The sequence below is a fragment of the Polypterus senegalus genome, chromosome 6 (genome assembly GCF_016835505.1).
Source record: "Polypterus senegalus isolate Bchr_013 chromosome 6, ASM1683550v1, whole genome shotgun sequence".
NCBI lineage: Eukaryota > Metazoa > Chordata > Cladistia > Polypteriformes > Polypteridae > Polypterus > Polypterus senegalus.
The window spans coordinates 129,543,738-129,555,386 of record NC_053159.1 but is presented as its reverse complement, the minus strand read 5'-3'; the positions used below and the strand labels follow the sequence as shown (position 1 = coordinate 129,555,386).

The window sequence follows — 11,649 nt, the reverse complement described above, 5'->3', positions numbered from 1 at the left end:
ATATAGCACCCTGTAATGATGCAATAAAATAAAGATTGATTGACTGCTTGGTTTACTGACACTTTCATTTGTTATGCTTCTCTGCAGTATGTGATGACAAACCCCAAAAGCTTTATACTCAGATTGAAGCCCAGTATTAGCCACGAAGAGCTTCAGCTACCACTTAATGCAAATCATTTTGTAAAAAGAAGAAACCCACCACTTAGAACAAGACCCTGATGATATAAGGTCTTAAACCGAACAAAGGCGCATGAAGAGTGGTTTTTCCCTGCCAGGGACAGAGTCTGAGGCCACAGGAAGAACATTGAGATCAGCCTGCAAAAACAAGAGAACAGAGACTCTGAGACAGGAGATGTATAGACAGAGAAGCACTTCCTGTTAGTCTGTTCCAAACAGAAAAGGAAGAGCAAATTTCAGTTCACAAAATTCAAAGCCAGATAAGATAAAACAGTTTTCTTTCCTTGCAATCCCCAAGAAATTCACATCATGTTGACAGAATTAAAACTTTCATTAGATAATTGATAAATTGATTGTCTCTGATTTTTTGCCTATATTTACTCATCAGTACATATTGCTTATTCCTTTACCTACAGTATTAATAGCATGCTATATTAAGTTATTTGATAGAGTTTTTGAATTGTATAAATTTGATATTGTGAAAGAATGAGGTAGACAAAGAAGATAAGGAAAGTATGTAGAGGGAGAGAAATAGAGAGAGTGAGAAAGAGGGGGCGGGTCTGGTCACCAGCAGTGCATGACAACACAGACAACACAGAGGCTGCAGTGAGTTCAGCTGTTCACAGAAACGGACAATATATGGTGAGTACATGGGGAGCATAAACTTTGTAAGAAAAATGGAACACTGGTACCTGGAGAGGTTAAACAGTAAGCCAAAGGTAGTTGGGTTTGGTCAAGAAGTGACTAGTTTAAAGAAAAGTAGTAAGATGGGAGTGGGGATCTGTCCGAGGAATGAATGGGCAACTACAGACAAAAAAACATTCCTTGCATTAAGCATTTAGGTACATTGTTATCATTGGTCAGTATTTATAGAGCCTTCAAACAGTCCAGCTATCACTAATACTAGAAACTGTTGGTTAAAAATGTACCTGTTCTTTCTGCAAACAGAGCATTCTGAGGATCTGAAACTGACTCACTTCTGACCTTCAAGACCTGACTTTGTGTGGCTTTATTGGCTGCAAGGGGGATGAGCTACAGAATGTAATCCTTATCTCACTGCCACAAAGCACATAACACTATTTCTATTGATTATATATTTTTCTTGTTTTTTGAGAGAATTATTATCAACATGGCCACAGCCTCAAAACATAAGGCTCATTTAGCTGCTTCCACAGAAGAGACAGGTCAAGAAAAAGGAGTCACCTCACCCACACATCATTGGGATGCCATACTGGAGGCCAGGGTGAGACGAAAAGCACAGAATCTGCAACTTCAGAGAAATGCAGAGTTGCACCAAAGGCAAGAAAATGAGAAACACTCGGGTATGCTTCCCACAATGGAACTTTTGAATGATGATTGGTTCAGCTCAGACATGACCAACTTTGAGTCCAGGTAGGTCTACAGATGTTTTTACAGAACTTTTTTTTGCAGTTTCTCCACATTATAATCAGGGAATATTATCCAAAAAATGTGGGATTCATATTTATATATTTTCTTTGTTTAGTTTGTCACTTGTCCTGCAATATTAAATCCTGCAGGGTTGAAATTTGTGGTTGAGTTTATGCCTAAACTGTGCTTACTGAAACTGTATGCAAATCAAATTTTAGGAGCAGTGCAATGCATCTGCTCCCTTCACCCTTAAATCTCACAAATGTGTATTCAGCAGAAAGCTGAGTGACTGGCTTAAAACAATGCTGGTTTAATGGAAGTTCCCTCACCCCAATCCTTAGAATGTACCTCCTTGAGAAGCTACTACCAACTCTCATGCCTGGTGTGGACAGTCTTCTGACTGAAGCAGAGAAAAGGAAACTTCTGGAAATGGGTAGTGTGGACACAGAAGTGGCAGGAAGAAAAGAACCTAGACAGACCTTTGACCCCTTGAACTACCTTGCTCAGTATCTGATGAGGAACAACCCACGACACTGTTTCCTCAACCCAGGAGGGCCTTATGCTCAAGGACTGAAACAGGTTGTGCAAGAACTCAAGCAAGGTGTTGTTGATGAAGAAAACAACAGGTAAGAGATTTTGGATGAATATGAGACTTCATTGCCAGGCCAGGCTATCTTAGGCAACTGATATAGGATCAATGGAAAGAGTATTTGAAATGTGGCAGAGGTTAGATTGGTAGAGCTTTCAGAATGTGCATACAGTCTTGTAAAAAAAAAACTAGGATATGTATCTGAGTATTGAACCAGACAAGTTTGGCATGAACGTTAATTAAATTGTTCAGGACTACAGTGAGTTAAATATTAGACTTGTTTGCTTAGCATGAACACATAGCCTGGAATAGACATGGATGGATAGGTGCAGTGTATGGGCTGAATTTTAGAGTGCATTGTTTATGACCTGGAATCATGGCTGGCATTAATAGGGTGTTAGAAGGAAAATTGCATCTTGACACATTCACAAAGAAAGGAACTTCCATGCCCCGCAGTCTAAAATGCAACTATAGCCACACAAAGTCATAGCCACTTTTCTGATAGCTATCAAAAAGGAAGCCATTCCCATGAAACATACTATAATAATGCATATGGTGGTGCCAGATGTTGGGAGACCCAAAAAGTTGTCTTGCACTCTAACCCAAAACACTCATATGTCAGTCCTTAATGGTGTAAAGAGGGTATTATTATTATTATTTAACCTGGCTTGGGCCTGAAGTATATGGGCTAAGATGGCTTGGGATTGTCATCAGGTTTAGGGATAGATGGGTAGTATATTTATGTGGAACAGCATAGAGGTGTATAATCAATATTTAATGTAATGGACTAAACTGCTGATATTGTTTCTACTTGACAAGCTACAGTATATTAGGGTGAATGTTCTTATCAAAACATTTCATATGTTTATATGTCCTGAGACTGATATGATTTGGGAAAGGACTGTTTTTGCTTTTAAAGACTGTAAAGTCACTGTTTTGCATTCAGCTGCATTTTTTGTTTCTTGCTGGCATGAACTGTCTTCATCATTTCATATTAGTGCCGCTCATTTAACATCAGAGCCTTTGCTTCGGATGAGTGTAATGTTGGTTTCTTCTTATTCACACCTCATAAACCCTTTGATGAACCCTTTAATCGATGCCAGGTTGCCTGATTAATAGCAGGAGAAGATCTGTTGAAGCCTCATGGGACCCATTTCTTTTGCGTGCTTCAAGGATATAAAAAGGCTCCTTTCTCTAAATGTCAGTTATAGTGTCTCAGCATTACAGGCTGCAAACAACTTTAAGAGCCGTAATACTAGATATGGAAGCCTTGCTTGATGATCTAGGCCACCCTTAGGGCCAAACTGTCTTTGTGTTTACCAATGGCACCAGGCAACATGGCTGGGGGATGGAGTAGAACTTGTCCCCCAGCATTTCTTAAAAAATCACTGCTTGAGTTGAAGTTCTAATTACATACTTTGGGCAGATGCAGTGAAATATGCAATTGTTACTTTGTGAATGTAAGATTTTCCAAGGGTGTTCCTCTTGAACCCACAGTTGCTTGCCTCCCATTGACTCAGAGTAAGGAAAGGTCAGTCTCCTTTGAATTCTGACATGCTTCTCTGCTCTTTCAATAATGATCCTGGGGCATCTTTCATAAATCGACTCCTGTTAATGCTGTTGTTGAACTTGATACAGTTTGACTAGTAAGCAATTTGACAAGAGCAGACAAGAAAGTGATGCAGTCTGACTCTGATGTCTGGGTTACTAGGGAGATCATCACATGAGCTACTTTCATGCTGCATGCTGAACTAAAGATGGTTGCTCAAATCTAAGCATTGTCTACTAGAGTTTATCTTAGACTGTTGGATTTTCTGAGTCCAGACTATAACAGTTCATTTGGAATGTAGTATGAGGTGTTACTGTTTCAATATTATATAAAGGATTTATCTTTGCAAAACACAAGGACTGGTGTATACATCCTGCTATATATATAAAGAAATAAGTTGATTGATCCTCAAACAGCATCCTGGGTAAGAATGAAATTCCCACTAATTAACTGTTGAGTTTGCATAATTCCAAATATGTGCTTAATGGTTTAGATGACAATTTTTAATTGGCCCTGTAGGTGTCCTGTAGGATTGTCACTGCATCCACAACTGGGTCTTGCCTTGCACCTTATGCTTGAACCCCATGTGATCCTGAACTGGATTAAGCATGTCTCAAAATGTTGTGTTATGCCTTTAGTAACTGATCCTTTTTACTCAAAAAATCCTTTGCCAGGTTGGCCTTCCTGAAGCAGCAGATTCGAGAGAAGAGAGAACAACAGAACCGGGCAGAGTGGTTACAAGCACAAGTAGGAGAATGGAGGAGAAATGCCTTGCGTGCTCAGTTCTCTGAATGGCTTCTGGAACCTGGTGAAGGCCTGCAGCTCAAACTGGTAATCTCCAGTGACAGCCCTGCCTGATTCTGTTTGGGCTTCAGAGCTCAAACCACTGTTAGTAAGAGTGCTGTGATGGACTACTAATTAGATTAAGAAGCCTTAGAGAGGACAGAGGTAACCAGATTGCCAGACGGGGGTGGCGCAAGTTGATGGGATAGACGGGGGTTAATAAGAAAGAATTAATGCTGTCAATGGGTCACAGCAGAATAAGGAATGAGTCTTTCAGCCTGACAAAGCAGGCAGAAATCACCAGATGTCTGGATGTGGATTGCAGTGGGGGATGTTTTCCCTTTGTTTTTGAATGGATTGGGTTCATGGAAATAAGAATAGTGTAGTTCAGCAAAATATGGTGTTAGGAGTCACCAAAAGAGGCGCAGAGGTCATGGGTCCCTGTTTGCCCCTGTTATCAGCCAAAGGATATATGTTTTTATTCCACACCTGTGACCTTGTCACTTCTCCGACCATCCAGTAGGTCAATCAGAAGAAAATGATCATCTTATTGAGTCAAACAAACTCTCCTTTAGCCTGAAAATCCAGTTTTGTGGTTTGGCTTCATCCCCTCAGGTGGCACTCCTGCTGAGTACCTGCATATCTCATACCAAGTAACAATCACACTGGCAGAATACAATAAAATGAAAGACAAACATGACATGAGAAGAAAACTTGCACCATTGAAAAAATAGTCCCTACAAAAGCCAGCGTGGTAAAAACTTGCTGCTACAGGACAACAGGCTATGTGGGTGTGCCAATGATCTATGGAAGAAATTCTCTAAGGCACTACATCAAGAGAAGCAATGAGAAATAGAATTATGACTTTTTTAATCTCAGCTGCTAATTTTAATGAACCTATATCCCGATTCCTAGGCCTGAGATGCAGGAGTGCAAACACATGAGACACTAGGCAGGAAGTCCTGCGACTCTGCCTATTTCTAACAAGATGGATCCCCAAAGGGTGGTGATGGGTTCCATCAGCCTGACCTATGATCCAAGAATCAGATTTGTTGCAGAAGCAGGAGCCACCAAAGGACACTGTGGAAGATTACCTGATGAATTTTACAGGTCATATAGGTCATTAACTGACTGATATACTTTGACTTTAAAATTGGGGGTTACATGTTGTTGAAGATAAAGCTGTTTCATGCCACCCCCATACCAGTTCCTATTGTATTACAGCATTAGTTGTTATATAGTCCCCAGAAGTTGCTTAATAGTTTATACTGGTTCTGCTTGCTTACTAGAAATTGATCATTTAGACAGATTATTAGGTCTATATACATATTGTGAGTGCCACATGGGATGGACTGGCAACCTGACTCGGATGGAGGTTGGTTCCCTGCCAGGAAGAGAGGCCGAAAGGGGAGGTCCTGTGATAGAAGGCCAGTGATGAACTGGAGGTGGGGAAGTCTGGTCAGACAGGCAGAAGGTGTCTATTGATGGGGGTTATGTGCTCTCTCGTATACATAGTGGCAGCATCCAACTAATGGAACTCCCATAGGGATACCCACAGGGCAGGCTGGGAATTGCAGGCCCATGGGTCAACCCTGCCAGGGTTCCTGTGTGCCGCCAAGGGGAGCTGCAGGGGACCATTTTACCTTCTTTGTAGGGCTTTCATCTGAATCATAAATGCTTCCAATGTGAAATGGTGTGCCACTGAAAGTACTCCTGGGTCTGTTTTCAAAGAAGCCATTTATTCTGCATGAGTAGTCAAAGTCCAGGAGAGGAGAATGAGCTTATGTGGGAGTGTGGAAAGAGAAGGAAAACTTACTTTGTTGTGCAGCCTGAATAAGAGTCCTGTGAAGGTATTGTGTTGAATGAACACCTTGTAATGGAACCAAGGACTGTTTTGTGTAGTTGTGTCTGGGGATTTGGGGTGCTGCTATGCCCCCTGGTTGTCACAGTATATAAAATATACTATTTACTATATTACTATAATATCTCTCTATTATAATAAAAAAAATCCTGGGACGAGATGAAACTTTTTAGCCTGGGACGAGATGTGACTTTTTCAGAGAGATGTTTTCATGTCCCACGAGATGAGATTTTGTGCCAAGAGATTTAAACCCGCCTGGGGCTGGAAATAAAAGACAAAGAGTAGATGACAAGGTAGAATGTCGTAAAGAATTCAAAAACATAGGTGCGATACACATGCAGAGCAGGTTAGAGATAATGAAAGTACTAAAATTCGAAATCTCAAACAAGTGATAGTAAAGATTGCATTAGCACAAACAAATGGAAATTATTACTCGGTGAAACAACGGAACAGCGAAAAGAGATTGAATATATTGTTCAGAATTAAACTTTAAGACGGAGACTTGTAGATTGTCTAATTTATGTTGCCATCATGGAAAAGTAGTTTTTCTTCCCAATAAAGTAGCGTATCTGCAGGAATTAAAAGATTTGTTGTTTTGGTGAAAGTGAAATCTACATACACGAGTGGCAGAGACGCGAAGAGGCTGGCGCGTAGTGCAGGCCATGATGAGCAAAGCGAGCAGGGGGCAAAGCCCCTTAGTATGTATAACCTATACTATAATATAATGCATACTCCTCCTGGCAAGCTTCGTCCTCCACATTCTGACTCTGGTTCCTCAAGTACAGTGAGGTGGCTCCTTTTATGCTGCACCTGGGAGCACTTCAGGTGGCTCATCAGCATTATCTTCAAGTACTCTGAGGTGTGGTGGGAACTCAAACTAGGGCTCTGTAGCTCCCCCTGGCGGAGAACACAACAGGGCTGTACCAAATTGCAACTCCCATAGAGCCCTGCGGGAATCTGAGGTGTTGCTGCAATCCTGGTGGGCTGCCATCTAGCGCACATCTCCCCCTGTCCTTCCAGTATATCGGCGTCCTAGCTGGAAAAGGGCCCCAGCCATCTGTCACATTATATATGTGATTGTGGGTATTATGAGAACTGCTGTTAAATGCATTGCTTGCTGGATGAAATGATGATGCAGTGGTTAGCACTGCTTTGTCACAGCTCCAGTAGGTTGGGTTCAATTGTAGTTTGGCCACCATCAGAGTGGAATTTAGATGCTCTGTTTGTATCTGTGTGATTTTTTTCCAGGTGTTCTGGTACTTCCACATGCCAAATTTAACTTAAGATCATTTCTAACTCAAAAGAAGTCCAGTGTGTGTAATGGTGTCCTAGATGGACTTCATGTAGTCTAGGTTGGGTTTCTGTCTTGCATCTGATGCTACCATGATAGACTACACCTTCTTGTGATTTTGAACTGTATTATGTGAGTATGGGAAATGGGTAGATTACTTATTAATTGATATACACACTACCCTGTCTCATCTGGAGAACAAGAACTGTTATGCCAGGCTGCTGTTTGTGGACTACAGTTCTGCATTTAACACCATCATTCCATCCCAGCTCATCGCTAAGCACTTAGATCTGGGGCTTAGCTCTTCACTGTGCAACTGGGTACTGGACTTCCTCACCGGCAGAGCTCAGCAAGTGCGTATTGGTGGAAAAACCTCCTCCATCATCACCATCAACACTGGCACCCCGCAGGGCAGCATGCTGAGCCCCCTGCTTTACTTTTGCTACACCCATGACTGCGTAGCTAAGTACAGCTCTAACACCATCCTCAAGTTTTCTGACAAAACCACTGCAATAGGTCTGATCAGCGAGTATGATGAGAAGGCCTACATAGAGGAGGTCAGACTCCTGTCAGAATGGTGTCAGGACAACAAACTCACCTTCAAAATTAGGAAAATTAAGTAGATGATTGTGGATTTCTGCAAACAAGCAACAGAGCACAGCCCCACCAACATCAGAGGTGAGGCTGTGGAGCAGGTCAGCATCTTTAGGTTCCTCGGAGTCACCCTCATTAATGACCTTAAATGGTCAAGTCACACTGCGGCAGTAGTCAAGAAAGCCCAATAACGCCTCTACTTCCTCAGGAGACTGAGTAAAGCCCGGACGTCCCCCACAACCCTGTGCAGATTCTATAGGGTACTGTGGAATCCATCCTGACAGAAGGCATGACATCCTGGTACAGCAACTGCTGAGTTCAGGACTGTGGAGCTCTGCAGCGTGTGGTGAACACAGTACAGCAGATCACGGGCTCACAGCTCCCTGCGATCGATGACATCCACACTACACACTGTCTCAGGAAAGTGAACCGTATCAGGCGGGACCCCAGCCACCCTGCACTGTCACTTTTCACCCTCCTCCCATCTGGGAAACCACTAAAGTTCATTCGGATGCGCACCTCCAGGTTCAGGAACGGTTTCTACCCAACTGCAATCAGACTCATGAACAATCAGTAACCTTGTGTCACCTCCACTGCTACCTGAACATATACTTCTGCTAATGGCTCTTCTTATTCCTAGGATTCTGGTTTTATTTATTTACTTATTTATATTCATTTATTTATTGTGTGAGGTTTTTTTTTGTCTGTGTTCACTGTCTGCAGGGGCACATACAAGCAAACATTTTGTTGTACATGGTACTTGTACACATGGCAATAAAGAATTGAAACTGAAATTGAAATTGAAATTATTGATGGATCGGTCAAAAAAAAATTCAAGAAGGGAGCTAAATTTGGAGGTCTGAAGTGAACAACAAGAATATGACCATATCATAGAAAACATGTTTGCATTTGCTCATTTTATACATTCAACAAGGGAAAAATGAAAAGTTACATTCAATATCTCCTCTGCATAAACCCTCCTGATGTTACAAAAAGAACTAAACACAAGCAGTGCCTATAACCAGCAGAATCCAAAGAACAAGCTTAAGAAGAGCAATGAAGTTTATAACATGGTTTTATTACCAGCTTCATGATCTCTCAGCCTTGTATAGCAAACAGTAAGTACACAGTAAGGTAGAATCTGATAAGTACAGTGTGGCAGTGGCAGACAAAAGAGTGGAGGATTGCAGTAATCCGGCGGAGACTCGATGAAGGCATGTTAAAGCATTGCAGTTGTTTGAGGTTGGAGATTAGTTTTAACTTGTCCCTGACATTCCATCAAGAACAACTTCTGTTTTATTGTTAATAGTTGTAGAATATTTGCAGATTCTCAAACACTGGCATCCATAGACATGCAGCAGGACTGGATATCATCAGAATAAGCCTGGAACAGTGACTCACAATGGTGAATCAAGCTGACTCAGATTCTGACAAGGAGAGAGGGAACTACAGAGGATTAGTAACACTACAAAAGAACACTTTGGTCAAGACACTTTATTTTCACAACATCAATTTGACTTTCACCTTTTTCTTGTATGACCAATCTCAGACTGAGTGAAAGATTACAATTTGGTGGACATTGTCCTAAAGTGGTCAGAAGAGAACAAATAAGTGTGTTACTAAAGGGACACTTAGAAAATGTGAGTCAGACAGAGTAACAAGGATATGATATGTTAGTTCATCTGTTATTAACTTCTCTTACTTAAGCTCAGGGTCAAAATGCTTGGAGTTATCCCCGTAGCACAAGGCAGTGGTAAAATTGCAGAGGGGTCAGTAAGAAGACTGTAACTAGAATAGAAATCTGGGAGCATGCAAACACACTGTCAAAAACAAAAATCTGCTAAAAGATCTAAAACACAACATAGGCAAACACAGAAGGCTCAAAATAAGGAACTAAGATACAAGATCCAACCACACAAAAGGCTAAACAAAGGTGTAATTCAATAATAGAGCATTGCATCAGTGCAAGGTGATTTTAAGAATTACAGCCAACAAGAAAAATCTGGTGTCAGGTAATGTTTGTAAGTGTGAATGTTAGGTAGAAATCTTGGCCCAGGGTTGAGGCGCTCAAAGATTTAAAAAACTTGTTTTTGCCTTCAGAGCAAAAAGGAATACATTTGGCCGTAAAGGTGGAGGAAAAAACACAACTATTATGCTCCATCCATTTTCTAAAACTACATAGTACATTGCAGTTACAGGGAACCAGAGGCTACTTCAGCACTAGTGTGGGAAAGGCCAGAACTGACTGTGGGACTACAGTCCATCAAATGATAGATGGTAAATTCACATATGCCTCTCAATAATAGGAGGATAATTTAGATAGGTGGCAATTAACTTGTATGTGTTTAGGATGTGAGAAGAAAGCCAGAGAAAACTGAAGATTAAAAAACATGGACATGAGGGAACATTTGAGAACTCCAAGCAGGTATATAAACCCAGGTCCTTGGGACTGTGAGGCAACAGTGCTGTCCACAGTGGCATTCTTCTGCTGGTCAGCCCTAAATAATCATCTGCTTGCAAAAACTTTCAACACTAATAAAATTATAGCTGTAGGATGTTAAGCACATAATTTGATGTAATATTTCAAGTTAGGTGAAGGCCACTGGTAATACAAGTGAGAGCGTTTTAGGAGATACAGTGGCATCAAAGCCAGACATGATAGATTCACACACTTAGTTATTCTGGTTTTGGGAGACTGAACACTAAGCAATTACCAAGATAAGAAAGGTTGGAAAATAGACATGGTATTGCAGAGATTTAATTTTACATTATTCACAGTTAAAAGCAAGTGGAAGAAAGAGAATGAAGTAAAAGATTGACAATGTGTGACTTGACCTCTGGAGTGGGCCTACTTTTGTTAAAAGATAACATTTATTACATTAAACTAATCACTCTTTAGTTGTTTTAAGGGACCAAGCTACTGTGTTGAAATAACTTGCCACCCTGGTTAGCTTCCAGTGCAGAATTATTTTGGCTCAATCATTCATGTCTGGCAATTTCCATTTCTTTTACAAGTTAATGGCCAAGTTAATGTATCAGCTTCATTGCCATCGGAGTTGCAGTCATATCAAGCCAGACCACCATACTGATAACTCACTGCCATCAGATCATTTAAACACTACCCACACAACCTAGTGAGCACCCACAAGTGGCCTGACAAGGAGAGATTTGCCTTGCTGGCTATGAGGCTGTCCTTTGAGCCCTTCTCTATTCATTTTATTTCTTTTTATCTCTTCAGGTTCAGAATACTTTGGCAGCTTTCCTGGAGATCCTAGAAACTGACTCATTCCTAAGTACTCAAGGTAAGGTCTTAAACTGAACCAGACATGAAATGTCTGTTTGAAAAGATGAAAGCAAAGCACTGGAGCCATAAAAATGTATTACTCTTACTCTATTGCCCCAACATTTTTTGACTG

The 11,649-nt window shown here is 41.1% G+C and overlaps 1 protein-coding gene across 1 annotated transcript in view; it reads left to right on the top strand.

Annotated features, from left to right (window-relative positions):
- The first annotated feature begins 789 nt into the window (after positions 1–789).
- Positions 790–11,649, top strand: part of LOC120531607 (EF-hand calcium-binding domain-containing protein 5-like) — a 41,915-nt gene continuing 31,055 nt past the window's right edge. The window contains exons 1-5 of the mRNA XM_039757176.1: positions 790–819; positions 1,292–1,569; positions 1,908–2,192; positions 4,379–4,535; positions 11,472–11,535. Coding sequence (XP_039613110.1) covers positions 817–819; positions 1,292–1,569; positions 1,908–2,192; positions 4,379–4,535; positions 11,472–11,535 — 787 coding nt within the window. The 5' untranslated portion in view covers positions 790–816. The remainder of the gene's footprint in view (positions 820–1,291; positions 1,570–1,907; positions 2,193–4,378; positions 4,536–11,471; positions 11,536–11,649) is intronic.